General features: G+C 39.9%; 1 protein-coding gene across 5 annotated transcripts in view; it reads right to left on the bottom strand.

Annotated features, from left to right (window-relative positions):
* Positions 1–16,843, bottom strand: part of LOC139954805 (protein argonaute-2-like) — a 42,831-nt gene that overhangs the window by 5,148 nt on the left and 20,840 nt on the right. For 3 of the 5 annotated variants that reach the window (XM_071954756.1, XM_071954757.1, XM_071954753.1), the window contains exons 6-20: positions 16,312–16,446; positions 14,087–14,174; positions 13,871–13,954; positions 13,630–13,693; positions 12,621–12,692; positions 11,528–11,575; positions 8,816–8,938; positions 8,273–8,415; positions 7,649–7,833; positions 6,188–6,438; positions 5,317–5,511; positions 4,134–4,268; positions 3,439–3,540; positions 2,341–2,567; positions 273–296 (exon numbers count right to left, since the gene is read on the bottom strand). In XM_071954756.1, coding sequence (XP_071810857.1) covers positions 273–296; positions 2,341–2,567; positions 3,439–3,540; positions 4,134–4,268; positions 5,317–5,511; positions 6,188–6,438; positions 7,649–7,833; positions 8,273–8,415; positions 8,816–8,938; positions 11,528–11,575; positions 12,621–12,692; positions 13,630–13,693; positions 13,871–13,954; positions 14,087–14,174; positions 16,312–16,446 — 1,876 coding nt within the window. The remainder of the gene's footprint in view (positions 1–272; positions 297–2,340; positions 2,568–3,438; positions 3,541–4,133; positions 4,269–5,316; positions 5,512–6,187; positions 6,439–7,648; positions 7,834–8,272; positions 8,416–8,815; positions 8,939–11,527; positions 11,576–12,620; positions 12,693–13,629; positions 13,694–13,870; positions 13,955–14,086; positions 14,175–16,311; positions 16,447–16,843) is intronic. The other 2 variants (XM_071954754.1, XM_071954755.1) reach the window with 2 other exon arrangements.

Genomic DNA, 16,843 nt, shown 5'->3' with positions numbered 1-16,843 from the left:
GCAGTGTCTTCTTCAAGCGCAGACCGAGACCGAAACATGTTTGGCATATAACGGCAAGACTGGGAACAAGTCCTCATGAGAAACATGTGAATGTGAGATCATGCATCCAAAAATCAGCCTGTTTATAGAAATATAAAAACATAAAAGATCAAAACAAGAAGAAAAAGAGAGAGGGAGAGAGAGAAGAGTGTGTGTGATTGAAGACAGAAGACCGAAGAGCAAAGCGATAAAAATGCATGAGCGTGGACGGACAATGTAAAATAAAAACTCACTTGCTATTATTGCCAGACTGATGGCTGCAGGGTTTAATGAGAAAACAATACAGTAATTTATCAATTAATTAATTAATTTAATCAATTAATTAAACCAACATACATAATTTACATCTAAATTCATTGGAAAAAAAAATATATATATATATATATATTCAAAAAAAAATCCAGCCTACTCCATCGCAGTATTTGGTTATTTTTTTTTCCCCGTTGCCTCCTGAATTATTTGTCGAGACGACTCTTAAATTGTTTCATTCGGTATAGAAACGGACAGACCCCACCTTTGGAGAGACGATTTTGCAGTTGCTTCTAACGAGACAAAGATATTTGGTAAATGTCACTGACGACCGACCCCAAGCGATCCCTTATTAAATGCAAAACATCAAAATCTTGTTTGCTATAATATTTCATGAAAGTTTTGTTTCTCTAGGTAATTCAGGATTGAGCGATTTTCTTATTCTCTTTTTATCGCAATAAAAATATACTACAAACAAAACCAACAACATAATTGCAGAAAGTTCAGAAGAGTGAAAATAATTAGAGATGAAGTTATTGGAATCAGACCATTTTTTATCTGTCTCTAAAATGTAATTGAATCGTTGGCCAAGTTGATTGCAAAGAGGCAACTTTACGAAAACGGGAGAATCATGCAGAAATTCTTGATTTACCTCAACTTTGAAACATAAAATGGATATAGAATAGAATAGAACATGTTGACCTGAATATTGAAGCAAGAAAAAAAAAATCAATTGTTATTAACCCCTTGATTTGTGATTAGATTTAGGTCTGTTTCAGAAAAATCGTAAAAATTAAGCTCTGTCCCCTGAAATTATTATCCCACCAAACCATGATTTTTTGTCACCTTCAATTAATTTAATTAATGCTCATCGTTAACAAAATTGCAGGTTAGTACCAATTACTTCTAAATTCTACATTAAGTTTGTTGTAAGTTTAAAGAACACTTTTAAGACCAAAATTTTTTTTTGCGTGAAAATAATTAAGGATTTAGTTTCAGTTTTGAAAAACTAAATTATTTTGTTTTCCGAGAACTAAAAACGAAAGAAATAACGACCTAAAACGAAAAAAAAAAAAAAATCGATCACAAACAAAGAGGAATGCATTTATTTTACATGCAAGAACCGAATGAAAAGTAAATAAGATAAAAAAAACGAAAATGACTAGATGTTAAAAAAAAAAAGTAGTCTTGGTTATTTTTTCTTTCATGCAAAGAAAATAAAATAATTTTTGCCCCAATTCGGGCAGTGTGAGTAATGCAGGCATTTTCGTGCATACTGAGTGAAGAATTGACTTGAAGCAAGTTCGTCATGCTGGAGTGCCGTACAGATGTTTCTTTTCTCTTCTCCTTCTGTTTAACATTTAAGCTTAAAAAAAATGCTGCTTGCTTGGCGAATTAATTGTTACAGTTAAAGCCAATAAAATATCTCAGTTTTAGATTATTATGTTTCCATGGCAACTTGAAGCCAAGATTGAATGTTGTAACAATTTGGATGACATCATATGCTAAATATAGGAATTAAAGAACTGACCATCCACCCACCACCCCCACCCAAGGAAAATGTTTGCTATCATTTCAAAGTTATCAGTCCAACTGATTTTGGATTTTGACATGGAATTGGACAAATTCCCCCTTTTTCCCATTCTTTTCAAATTAGTTTGCATCATTATTATTGTTACTCTTTTTAAGATTCCATTTGAAAGTTGACAAACTGAATCAATATGACTCATTTATGTCCAAGTTCATACCCCTTGTTAAATCAAATTTTGATGTCATGGATTCCAACACTCCATCTTGGCAAAGCTTTGAGATATTATAATAATACACAGGTTACACCGACGAGAAACGGACAAAAATTGAGTTTGAATAGCGCCACCACAGTGACGTTCTCAAACTCACAGGAGAGAGCTACATAGTGGCAGATTTTAGTTGGCGGTGTATTTTGTTGCTAATACAGTTTGCTGTTTACGTGTCGTATTGGACGACATAGTCCGAGAATTGTATTATTATACATAAGTGTCGGCCTCGGGGAGCTGGGAAAGAGGAACTCACCCGGTCTCTGAACCACCGTTGTAACCCCTGTCGTGGTCCTTCTCGACGAGATGGTAGCGGGCTCGGAATGCGACCAGGTGGGCGTAGTACGCCGGAGCGGGGATGGAAACGCTTCTTGTACACCTGACGTAGGTGTGACATAGCTGGTAGGTCAGGCACTGGAGCTCGTCCGCTGAAAACTCGTTATCGTCCCACAGGACGTGGTAATGTGATGGACGGCTGGTGCCCTGGGTAGAAGAAATCATTATCCATGCCTTAGGGTGACATCACAAATATACCCATTTTTTTTTATATCATTGTATGGTGAGGGACAATTGGTAACCTTAGTCCGGGGTCATTATGCTTGACTTATATACCAGTAGCACCACCAGTTAACACCATGTGACTACCACTCAAATTACCTACTTATGACCATAGAAACATGGTGATGCCAGTAACAGTTAGAGAACATGGTAGAGGTGATTTCTTTGACATGTGTACCATCGGCTCAACCAGATGATGACCTGAACGTAACGACTATCTAAACTTAAAGATCATCTCAAAAATAAAAAAACATGCTCACTTTACGAATCAATGGCGAACCAATATACCGGATAGAAGAAAGTGAAGTGATGAGAGAACTTTAAGTATCATGATAATATTAATTTTTAATTTGTCTGTATGTCTGTCTATCTGTCTATTTCACTATCTGTGTGTCTGTATGTCTTTCTGTCTGTCTATCTGTCTGTCTATCTATCTGTCTATCTGTTTGTCTATCCATCTCTCTATCCCTCTGTCTATCTGTATGTCTGTCTATCTATCTATCTCTCTGTCTATCGGTCGGTCGGTCTCTCTGTCTGTCGGTCGGTCGGCCGGCCGGCCTGTCTATGTCTGTCTATCTATCTATCTATCTGTCTGTCTATCTATCTATGTCTGCCTATCAATCTGTCCGTCGGTCTATCTATCTCTCTCTCTTTGTCTGTCTGTCCATCTATACATACTAAACATGAAATAGTGTACTATAAGGAGTGCCAAACAGTGACATATCCTGTAATCAAGTCGAACAACTTGTCTTGGATTACACAGAGGAGTAACAGACTACAAACAAGAATGCCTCACCTGAATTCCAGCGTGGCTGCAGAGGTAGAAGTCAAACTCCCTTGGATGAGTGATACCAGTGTCCACTGTTGTCCCGGCTGGTATATTGCCACTTTTACCGATCTACAGAGAAGAAAAGCCATGGAGAGAAATTGCAAAAGTGTTGCTGTTGTTTTCTTCAAAAAACAGACCATCTTTAGATTCTTTAGGATGGTTTGTAAACAGCAGTAAAATATCAGTCCTAGGGTGGGAGGGGGGCTGGGGTGAGAGGGGGGATGTAAAGGGAAAATTAAGAATGCCGTCCTAGCTTTGTAACTTTGAAACCAGTCATGTTCAGAACTATTCAGTTCATGGTTTTATCGAGTAGCAGTAACAAAATTGATCAAGGGTGAGATGGTGTAGAAAAGGAGGTGGTAGGGAAGGAAGCGCCTATACATGAGGAAAGATAATTTTGTACCGAAAAAAAACTGATACAACTATTATCAATCGAAAATTAAATCCCAAATTAATGAGAATGCTCTACGAGACTCATCAACTTTTCGAAACACCACGCGTTGGAAATAAAATCAAACTTATGTAAAACAAAACTTTGAAACTTTTTCTGTGTTGTATTATTCAAACGATGTCGAGCCTCAAAGGTTTGAGACGACTCGACGAAACATCAGTCGTCTCGAAAGCATCCTACAACCTCCTTACAAAGACGGTTATTCCCTTACCTGCTCCTTTCTGTCTGCACAGAAGAGTCTCGTGTGGTGACGTTTCTGGACGACAATAAAGGTAATTCCTGGCTGATAGCCGGCCTCCAGTTGAAGGCAAGCGTGGCGGATTGCTCGTAGTTCATGGTGTAGCACCTGATGAGTCGAGGAAGAGAGAAGCTATGACGTTATCAAGCATTACGATTAACAATATTGTCTCCTCCAATCTTTGCAAAGCAAAATTTAAAAATTTATAATTTTTTTATTATAAAAATAATAATTAAAAAATAAATAAATAAATAAAATATATATATTTTTTTTAAAGATTCTGTGCTTTAACTGAATTATTATTATTTTGTGTGTGTGTGGGGAGGGGGGGGGGGCAGAGGTGTGGCAAACAAATTTAATGTACTGTTGCATTCCTTCATTGCAAACAACTGGCATTTATGCTTAGTTGGTAACATTTCTGGTATAATATTGCTGGAAATAAAGAATCAAGCTACGTTTCCCAGATACCCTGTTCTATCAGATAACTGAGATTTTAATTACCAGGTTGTGGCAGCTTCCGACCCCAAATACAGCTTACCCAACTTGAACCCGACACGATTCAACTCGACTGTCGCCGACGTGGGATTTTGAAACGTGAGAAAACCAGACTGACGAGTGTGCACCACAGCAACTCTGCTCTGTTAAAAGACTGGTGCGCGATTACTTCGCACGTAACAATACTTCCCTGTGCACTCGTTGTCTAAGCACACGGACAGAGTCACCTGCCATTAAGGGAAACCGCTCCATGTGCAGTCTTCCCCGACTGAAGCCTAGGGAACTTAAATATGGCAAAATCTTGATCAGTTATAGTTTTAAGCCCACGCCCATAGCCCCACTGTTCATGAAGTTCCATGTTGCGGAGGTGTAGTTGAGTCAGCCGGGCTGGCCGTGGGGCAGCCCTCTGCGGGGCAGTGGGGCAGCTGACTTTAGCCGGGCAGTGGGGCAGCTGACTTTAGCTGGGCAATGGGGCAGCTGATTTTAGCCGGGCAGTGGGGCGGCCTTCTGCCGGGCAGTGGGGCAGCTGACTTTATCCGGGCAGTGGGGCGTACATCAGCCCGGCAGTGGGGCAGCTGATTTTAGCCAGGCAGTGGGGCAGCTGTCTTAGCCTCAGTGGGGCAGCTGACATTATACTTAACACCAAGAGTAATAAACTAACCTGTGGAAACTGTCCCTCACTAACACCGTCTCGGTACATGATGATTCTGGCTGGTTTGAACTGGGTGGTACGATAGAAGTTCACCAGCAGCTCCCGCACCATTTCGCTGAGTTCTGCGATGATCTCCTGGCGATGCTGTTGCACTCTCACGGTCGCACAGTAACGACTTGGATGGGCGTCCATGCTGCCAACCACCTGTGAGAAAAGATGCCAGCATACAAAAAATTACCTCCAGTAGAATCTTTCATAATTTGTGCACCATCGCTAGTCTCTGGTTTACGACATTTAAATCCATGCAGGCCAATATTATAAGACATTGGAAAAAGTCGGTGATGTGGGATATAACTGTAAAGGTTCATTCTGCTATGACAATGTGCGACGGACAAACGATCTTACTTTGTGGGTGTCTCTGTGTGTCATGATGCACTAATGTTCAAAAGCAAGAATCTGACAACAAAGCCAATAACATGGCCTTGTAGTGTTAGCTCAGTGGTTAACGCCGGTGCCTTCCAATCATAAGGTCCCCAGTTCGAGTCACTCCCAGATTAATTTATGTCCTCCAGTTACAGAATTGTTGACAATTAACAATTCATAATCATGGACGTTAAATATGAATGTCAGATACTGACTTCGGTCAGCATGCGGCTTTGATAAGCCAATGAGGTTTCTTCGCGAGAGGATCTAATATATACATATACATACATATACATGGACTTGCTACCTCCTAATTTCTGGCTACATGTCCTGGTTGGGAAGCAGAGCTGACATGCTATCTTGATATCTGTGACAGGGAGCCGACGGGCGTTAACACCAGTAGTAGTATCGATGGATTTTCAACGGATGACCCCAGAGGGTCGACAATGACACTTACCGCAGCTATGGAGGGTTTCTTGTCGTCCCCGGCTGGGGGGTGGGTCACGTCGGCTCCGAGGAAGATGACGGGCTGTCTGAAGACTTGAGGTCGGTCTCTGGGCGCCAGGATGTTATTCACCCCGCCCAACTTGACGTTAATCTTGAGACAAAGGTTGGAGAGAGTTTGCGCGGTTGTCCTGTTAACGTTCTTGACCTGTACGCATTGAGTTGCAACACCGAGCAGTGTATCCCCTACACGTTTAACTTCGGCTGCACGCACGCAAGGGCGGAAAAAGGAAAATGTTCACGTCAGAAATTATGAAGGTGATAGAGAAAACAGTTTACAATTTCTTTGTAAAGTTGGAAACCAGGGCCTGTTTATGAATATTCATCACCATAAGATATTATCCATATAGTGACAATAAAACGAAAAGGGCCCTCACATTATATGCTTCTTTTCAACTCTCTGCCCATTATTTGATATAGTTTAACTAACTCTATTCACTGTTTAATGTTCCAAACTGAGTTATCTGTCCCATCTGTCTAATTAAAACATGCTTTCTTTGTTTTGCATAAGAATATGCCTCTGAAGAAGAAGATCCTGCTAGGATAGAAACATCAGGGCCTCTATAACACTGATACGATGACAAAGTATTATGGTCTTATTCACATTTTTCACGTAAAACTCTTCTTACAACAGGTGAATGCTTTGGTAAGTCTCCCAATCAGATGTAAGAACACATAAATAACTTCATACAGGTTTCCAAGGGTCATCAAACCTACAAACACATTGGACACAGTACCCTGCATGTCCCCCCCAGTTGCCCTATGCCCCCCCCTCCAACCACCACCGGCTTCACTCAATCAGCCAACTAGTAAGCATAGATGTTTAAGTTAGCAGGCTTGATCCTAGCAGGATCTTCTGCGACGATGAAGTGAAACAAAAACATATTTAGGACACATTAATAAAGATGGACAGACAACTAAATAGAGTACAAACAGATTAAAGCAAGTAAATGAAACACCTTTAGGTGAGAAAGGTCTTCCTACAAACAGACTGCCCAACTGTCTCGTTTTCAATGTGTCCTTAATCTGTTTTTGCTTCTGTTTGCCTTAGAGAAAAAGATCTTGCTAGGAACGAAAAACATTGGTTTGTTATCAGGCTTGTGTCTATTTGAAGCACAAGAATAATGTACAAGATTAACAAACCCCCCCCCCCCCCAAAAAAAAGAAGAGATTTCTGCACTGACTTGAGAGGACCATCAACAGAAGGTGTCAGAAGGTACCGTTCCATGACAATTTCTCTATCCTTCTAAAGCGATGTACGCTCTCCTTGCAGACCGAATGAGAATGTGCACTTTGTTTTACATCTGGGAACAAACTCAACAAAGGCCACCTTAAAGCCCACATGTATTCCTCTGCCAACACCCACTCCCCCCCGCCCTCCAACCCTCCCCTTCACCATTCCAAAAATCCTCACCATAAACTGGGGTTTTGCCTGGTAACACCACGACTATGAGCTGCAAGCCTTTGTACGTCTTCTTGAGATGCCGGAACATCGGTTCTACCTGGTCTGCCCCGACTGCATACTTACAGAAGCAAGGCTGGCCCATGATTGGCATGCCCGCATCGTTTGAGATTTTCTGAAGTTGTGAAGTAAAATTCCTGTGGGGGGGGGAGAAAAGGCAAACCCTGGTTAAAATATGCCGGTAAAATGGGTGGGTGTCTGTACGACAGATGTGTACACAACAATACAAACATATATCAATGCATGTCAATAAATACATACATAAATACAGACATACATTCACATTCATTTTTAATTTTTTTTTATTTCTTCACATAATATTTATCCATACAAGTATTCTTTGCAAGGTTCTTTGAACTAGTAAGAGGTGTTTCTGACGCGAGCTACATTTTCCACTGATTTCCCTGTAAATTTTTAAGTCCGCTTAATAAACTTAATTAGGAAGAGTTTGTTGGTTCAATGATTCACATTCCCATTTCGACTAACACACTCAGTAAGTATGACATTTTGGAGTTATTTGATATTGATGCCCCGCTACAAACAGTTGTTCTTCATGAATTTTCAACGTTTCATTACCTAAGCGAATCTTCTTTGCACTGATGTTGAGCAGCGAAGCAAGCGATGGCCCAGATCTTGATTTCAACGCCTGTGTGAAATTGTTTGCCTCTCATATCCCACACTCCTTGCTGTGGTACGGCTTGGAACTTGTTCTGCAGAGACTCACGGAAAGAAGACAAAATGAGAAAGATTGCTTGGTGATGGTGGCGCATGAGGAAAAATGGCAGGGGCGTTGGGCGAAGTAACAGTTTAACAAAGTATAACGAAGTATAACGAAGTAACAGTAACGATCAAAGTATCCGTGCCATTATGACACCAGGCTACAGATTCAACTTCTGCGACAAAAGTACTGCAATACCTCAAAAGTACTGTGAAAGGTGTTGAAAGGGAACAAGGGAAACTGTGTTTGCCTTGATGTTTAGAAAACCCCTGTAACTGAAATGAATTCGATTATTTAAATACCAAGATCCATGAACCTAAGGTAAAGGAGACTGATGAAACTTTCTATGGAAAAAAATGGGAAAAGTTTGGCAACTTGCCAGATTCTCAGTAGCTAATTACCTTGCCTCCGTACTGAATCTTTGGCACAGGGAGGACACGGCCCTCTATTTGGACCATATCTGTGCTGATGGCTAAACCGAACTCTTGTACGAATCTGTCGCTGTTGAATTGAGCTTTCTTGACCTGCAAAGAATAACAATATGCAGTTTTGGGGTTATGAGCTTAGGCACTCAATTTCCAATTTAACTGATGTGTTAGGCTACATCAATAGAAAACAATCTGATGAGAATTTCCATTTGTTGAGCTTAGGCACACAAGTTTCCATATAACTTATGTGTTAGGCTGGATTACAAACAAACCAAATGTATTGATAGGAACTTGTCCCTTTTATGTCAGCTTTATGTTCTCAATTTATCTATTTGATCTTGCTTGTAAGGCTACAAATCAAAAGCATGTTGAAACCAGGTGATGAGAAATGTCTACTTTTCTTGAGCCTAGGCACCTAGTTACCCATACAATCAATGTGATAGGCTATTTAAAGTAAAGGACAAAGCTGTTCAAATTTCAGTAGAAAAATTTGGCATAACAGTGAAAAACATTTTGAGCAGTCACTAAAGGTAAGACCTTTGACCTATATGGTTATGTATGGGATATTTTAAGAGAGTTTTTCATGGGTAACATAAGGTTTATCATTAAAACTGTTCAAACAGAAACACGCCACACTGGTTGATAAATAACAATATTTTACTAACTATTGACAAAATAAAGAAGGGGAAACTGATCAACTGAAATAAACAGGAAATGTACTTCACTCATGCCCTACATTATAAAAAGCTAAACCCAAGACCCAATGGCCTTTAATGAGCATTTTTACAGCACATGTAGTGTTAAAGTTTCCCCCCAAATTGCTGAGCAATGTATCACCCAGGCCTTCAAATTCCGGCTATACTAGCTAAATGCTAGTAGGTTTTACCATTTTGCCAGTGGGTAGGTAAAAAAAAAAAAAGCAAGCACTTGCAATGTTCTTCCAGTAGACATTCAAACCATAAAGATATGGCGAGTTGATAAGCAGCCATCAGTCAAAGAATCGGCATAATTTCTGTATCTAACGTAAGTCCTGTTCACATGTTTACTGCTTGTTATCAGCATATATTACTGGGCTGCTACCTCAAAATGCAAGTCTGAACTGTCATTTTTTAAGCAGGTAGCTACAATTGTGAAATTCTTGACAGGTCTGCTACTGTTACGAGAAGGTGAAGGTCCCTGAAAACAAAATCTATCACTCCAGCCCGACGACTAACCACTACGATCTTTCAGGTATGCAGTTATGGCAAAGCTATTGTAACAATTTGAAAAGCAAGAAGAATGATGATTTGATGACAGAAGACATACATCGTCTACATTCCTTACCTCCATGTGTAATGAAAGCATGTGAGTTGCCACCATTTGTATTCATTATTCATTATCAATATTATTCATTCATTTATCATTATTTCCTTATCATGAAGGTGATTACCCATTGGCAAACAGTAATAACAACAGGTTTACAGTAAATTTATGGTTTGGTTTCCTGAACAGGTTCCACCTCGGGTTACTTTTCTTTTTAAAAAAAAAGAAGGTATTCTCTCTAGGAAACATCCTAAATAACAATACAGTTTACACTTTACATGTCAAAAACCCACGTCCTCCCAAAAACAGTCCTCTGCCATGTTTCTCTAGAATGAGGGATATTGGTTGATCCAATAATTACCTAAGGAAGTAGGAATGAATTAATAAAGCAATGCTCCCCTCCCTCCCCGAAACACCTTCCGCCATGCCACAAAACGAAATAGCCAAAGAGACAACCAAGAAGAACAGGTATAATAAAATGGCAAAACAAGTAGGAAAAAAAACAACAACTTGATTAACAGTCAATTTGTTCTCATAGTGTTGGACAAACTTAAATTTCAACTCCTGACATCATGGTAACCTTTAACCAATATTTGAAATTCATTTACCCACTATAGATAGTGACACAAAGTTCATATTAATACTGCATTCATGTTTTTTTATTTTTTTATTTTTTTTTAGTGTTTTTTTTTACTTCTGACCTTAAAATATCATGAGAGCTCCACATTTCAGATTCATAGTAAATGAATAATGAACAAGTCCTTAATTATTAACTGTACAACGGGGTGAAATGGCAAAAACATATACATCACAGGTGATTCATTGATGCATGCGAGATATCGCTAGGCTCGCAAGCCAAGGTAATTTGACAAAAGCAAACTGACGATCAATCTTATTCTGTCCAAATTAAAAATCAATATTTCAGACACATTTTGATGGATAACTAGTTCATCAAAGGTTGATAAAGATTTAAAACAAAGGAAAAAAGGAGAGAGATAGATTGAGACGAAAATATGACGAAAAAAGAAAGGCTTATTATCGACACATCGAATGAACCTTTGTTTCATTTCTCATCCCCTACCGAGTCGGTGTAGAAAAAAAAAATACCGAAAACAAACGAAAACATTTCTGTACTGAAATTGCTATCACTTGATAACCGGAAAATCTTTGCATATTTGCCAATCACTTCAAAACGTAGCAGGAACCAAATTCGTCATTGCGATGCGAGATGACGACACAGGTCGAGGTAATGAAGCAATGTCTGTAAAAAACCTTTCATACAGATTTTGCAGTATACCTTTGGACTTTCAAAACACTGCGAGAGTGGTTTGGTTCACACACCTCAACGGTGACAAAAGATGGAAAAGCAAAAATGAAACTTACAAGGTTGTTAATCTCTTTCTCTCTGTCTGGAGCAGATCTCGCAGTGGCCTGAAAAGTTGAAAGAGAGCAAAAACGGACATTGTGACATCACAGAGCATGTCTGTCATAAAAACCATACGGTTGTACTTTCACTATGATTGTGTGTTAGCTATAAATAGCTCGCCCAACTTCCTTTGTCACATGAAGGACACCGACGAGTTGATATACTTAGGTAGATGATTCCGGTAACCTTTTCTCATCTCTGTGCCATTCAAATGTACAAGTTGATATAAAATCAATTTTTTTTTTCTATTCTATTTTTTTTGGGAAAATGCAGTATTGAGTTACATACACTTTGGGATTTCCTCTTTTTTTGGTAGTATATATTATCTTGAATTCCTATTCTAATTTACCACTCCCCCACCCCCCCCCCTCCCCCTCCCTCCAACTGGCTGGGTGATTGAACCTTCTAACAGGAAGTTGTAATTGGTTTATGTGTGTAGACTTATGGAAATACATGGGTGCAATCCAAGCTTAATCTTCTTAAATCATATAAATGGCATGTAAATGAGCTTCTAACCGGTAGTTGTCATTAGATTATTCTTGAAACATACATATGAGATGTTAATGAGCTTCTAACTGGTAGTTGTCATTGGATTGTTCTTAAAACATGGAAATGTTCATGATGGTTTACTTTAAATTATTTGAAAGGAAACTTCATCAGTCAAACTAATGAAATATTAATCACAAATTTTAGTGTTTTTTTTTTCATAAAAAAATCTGAATAGAAAAGCTGCTTTTCAAGACTAGTCAATAACAGTATGACCATCGCAGGAAAGATAATAAGATACCGAGAAAATTAATCTGTTAATATAGTACACCAAAATCTTCTGTTTTGCAAATGCACCAAAAATACATTTCATTAAATTTGTGGGACACAAAAGTTTCTGCATGTAATGAAAAGTCACACGGTTGTGTTAATAACATCTCTAAGTATCATCTAAATATCACACGTTGTTATCAGCCCATTGGCAGGAATGCAGCCGTGTAATATATACGTTATATTCTCTCGTTTTGTGTGTGATTTCTGAAGAGGTCAAAAGGTTGATCTTACCTTGATCATTGTTGAGGTCTGCATGTCGGTGAGTTTCTTGATGCATCGTTGGCCGGGTACGATATTGCATACCTGTCAGAGCAAGGTTGTAGCCTTCGTTAAACTAAATGAATTATTCAGTATGAATTATTACTTGTAAGATGTCAACTCCATTAAATAATTGGAGGAAAGCAGATCTATTAAATAAACAGTTCATCAGGTGAGGGTAAAAAGGGGAAGGGAAGGAGGATGAGAGAATGGGTGATGAAGGATGAGAGAGAGAGGGAACAGAGATGGTTTGGTGAGGTGGGGAGTGGAGTGGAGTGGAGGGGAGGGGATGGAGCGAGAGGAAGGAGGGAAAGGAAGGAGGGTGAGAATGGGTGATAAATGAGAAAGAAGGGACAGGGATAGTGTGGTGAGTTAGAGAGGGAAGAGATGAGAGGGAGAGGAGGGGGTGGGAGAGCAGAGGGAGAGGGCGGAGGGAGAGGGCAGAGGGAAAGGTGAGAGGAGAGAATGGGTGATGAATGAGAGAGAAGGGACAGGGATGGTTTGGTGTGGTGAGGTGGGGATGGTGGGGAGGGGAGGGGTGAGAGGAGGGAAGGGGGAGGAGAGGAGGGCATAGAGTGAGAGGAGGGAGGGAGAAGGGAGAGGGGAGCAGAGAATGGGTGATGAATGAGAGAGACAGGGATGGTTTGGTGAAGTGAGGTGGGGAGGGAGGGGTGAGAGAGGGAAAGGGAAAGGAGAGGAGGGCATGAAGGGAGAGGAGGGAGGGAGAGGAGGGAGGGAGAGGAGGGAGGGAGAGGAGGGAGAGTAGGGAGAGTAGGGAGGGAGGGAGAGGTGGAAGGAGAAAATGGGTGATGAATGAGAGAGAAGGGACAGGGATGGTTTGGTGAGGTGGGGAGGGGTGAGAGGAGGGAGAGGGGGAGGAGAGAATGGGTGATGAATGAGCTTTATCTTCACACATCTACCATGTATTCGTTTCAATTACAGTTGTACGTTGGCATATGAATGAGTTGATAGAGGACATTACCTCTAATGGGAGATAGGTGTGGCGTTGTTCTTGACCAACTTGAAGACAGGGCAAGTGAGGATATCTATTGACGAATAGAAAAAAAGAAACATTCTCATTGGATTATCTTAAACAAAGAGGAGAAAATGAACGACCCTGAAGCTCAAAACTACCACATTAACTTATCTCTAAATAACCAGGGAGATGGCTAAAACTGAAACAACGGAGACTTTGTTCATGCTGGATGGGGTTTAAAACTTACTGTAATATTTTGTTGTGCCTTTCTCTGAAGTAGCGGGCCACGGTGCACTCCACTGTCTGGCCGTTCTCCATCTGCCAAGGGAATCTGTAAAATGATGTGAAACAACATCATTGTCGATTTTTAATTAAACGTTGTTTGTTTTCAATCTCTGCTGTTAATGTCAAATTTTCTTACGTTATAATCAATTTTACTCTGGCACACCAGGACAATGCTTACGTTTGAGCTGATGCAGGCCTCTTGGTAACGTTGCACACTCTGTACTTTCGTCTCATTGTTCCACAGTGAGTGACTTCGATCTTTAATCCTAAAAAGAAGATAAAAGAGAAAAACAAAAGAATAATAATTCTGAAGCTTTGTGCAATTTAACAATCCCATCCTGCTTTTAAATTTGGCAAAATATTTCTATTACATATGCATGAAGTTTTATCAAATGTTCATTAAATATGCATCACAGTTATATTGATTATGCAATCACATGTCTGTTGAATAATTCAAACAAGTCCATTGCATGCTAATCACATTTATATTGAATATGCATCACATGTCTATTAACATGTCTGATACATATACATCAAATTTCTGTTGAATATGCATCACATTGACACTGAATATGCATCGCATTTATATTGATTATGCAACCAAATGTCTATAGAATAATTCTCACATGTCCATTGCATACTTATCACAATTCTATTGAATATTTGGATCACTCACATGTTGCTTGATTCTTTCATATATGGAAAAATTCTGTTCAACTTTTGTTAGACCGTTTCACAAAGAAATTCACAAGGGGGTGGTCAACTTATGAGTTGCTCAAGAGTACAAGTTCAAGTTTTAGTGCAGTGCAAATGTGCAAGAAGGCAGTGCGGGGTGATTGCTACAGGCTAGACAGTAGAGTGTGCACATAAAGGTAAACAAGCGGAGCTGATCAAAACTTTCTCGAGCAGGAATAGTAACAAATTTTACACTGAAACACATCAGGATTGAAGGGAATATCACCAAAGATGAAATTATGGAAAAATGCACAAAATTTTTCATTACTTTGAATATAAATGTAACTAAAAACAGAGAGCGAGTTCAGTGATTTTTTAGAATTTCCTGAACCGGGTAGTAACAGCTCGGATTGGGTAGTAATTTTTTTGGTGGGTCCCTCGAGTTCCCATCACTACATACATTCCTGTTGAAGATGAACACAACTCCTCCCCCCTCTGCCCCCTTCTTCACCCTTTCATGATCGTTTCCCGGAACCAAGATATTCAAATCATGTCAGGAACAAACAACCAAGCACACAACATCTTCCCTGTTGATGCTGTGCAATTTCCATCTAATACCCCACCCACTCACTTCCTTGAACATCACAATATCAATCCTGCAACCTGCAATGCCCTGTTCTCCTCACAAAAGCTTCATATTATTATTACATCCGGTCTTTTTTTTTCCCTTCTTCATTTTGTGTTTTCCTTTGTGTTGCCTGTTGTTTTTGTTTCTTCCTCGTATATGTTCTTTCACAGTCACTTGCAGTGCAATGTGTATGTAGTTATCGAAACTGTTAATCCTAGAGTGTATATCATACAAAAACACTCTATTTACTGCAGCTGACTCGAGAAAGGGCTGACCACACGCTCTGACACTTGCAAACAAACAAAATTCAAGACATTTCCAAGACCATAACATGTTGTACTGTTTACTGTGTAGCTTATCCACTAACGAAGACATAACATTAGGCTACCAATACACTGTAGTGAGCCTAACAAACTGTACCTCTTGCAAAATGTATGTTAACTGCTACCATTAACTTGTGGTGAGTTGGGATGAGAACATAGCAGTGAACATGCAAGTATCTATCTACACTTGACGACTCTTGACAGGAGTTGTTCCTTTTTACCTCTTTACGAAAAATAAATTCAAAGGGTGGGGGGAGGGGGCTACATTGGACAAAACATTTTGTACTCTGCAGTTTCACACAATAGACACTGCTGATCTACAGAGATAATCTCTATTGATTGATATTGATGCAGCTTGGCTGCAGCCACATCTTGCAGCTGCAGCAGCTTTCATAGTCTATTGTACTGTACAGTTTCACACAGTAGACACGGCTGATCTACAGAGATAATCTCTAATGTTTGATATTGATTCAGCCAGGCTGCGTCTGTGCAGTTTACAGTTTCATACAATAGGCATTGTAGTTTCACACAATAGATACTTATTGTTTGATATTGATTCAGCCTGGCTGCAGCCACATTTTGCAGCTGCCGCAGCTTTCTTGTTATGGCACTGTGCCAAACTGGTCTGAACACAGAATGTAGGACGTTGCTCTGGTTGGGACAGTTTTCCAGAGTTCCCCTACCCAATCCTCTACCCTCCTTCCTTCACCCTCCTTCCTTCACCCTCCTTCCTGCCTCCTCTCTTTCGGACAGTCGTAATTTTTCCGATGCTCTTACCTTTGATTTCTTTGGTAAACTTGACCCTCTGTGAGTCGGTCAGAGGCCGTCGCTGTTCAGCAATACTCTGCATGTCCAATGTCTCCACCAGGAAATCTATGATCGGTTGTGCTTTGTAGAAGGCCGTAGCAGAAACTGCAAGAATCGAATACAAGATGAGATTGGTGGATGTTTTAAAAGTATGAATATTAAGTATTCCTACAGCTATGTGAAAGAGACATATATCGTAAGGAGGTATTAAACACACATGTACACATTTAAGGAACAAAATTGATCACTTTGCATAAGGCAGAGCTCTAGTTAGTGTTAGTGTCGATCTCAACTTTCATTTGTCCTAACAAGGGTTCAAGAAAACCCCTGCCCCCGTCCCCACCCACACACAAGACTAGTGCAGTTTACATTCTGATTGAAGACCCCATTGTCTTTTTCATTGTTCAAATCCACATTCCCTAACCTTGACAATACCCCTTAACAATAGAATTCCGCAGAGGACGTGGTGATTCTTTTCAAAGAACGGGTGCTTTGAAGCATG

The sequence above is a fragment of the Apostichopus japonicus genome, chromosome 17, assembly GCF_037975245.1.
Source record: "Apostichopus japonicus isolate 1M-3 chromosome 17, ASM3797524v1, whole genome shotgun sequence".
NCBI lineage: Eukaryota > Metazoa > Echinodermata > Holothuroidea > Aspidochirotida > Stichopodidae > Apostichopus > Apostichopus japonicus.
This window is presented reverse-complemented; position numbering and strand designations above follow the sequence as displayed.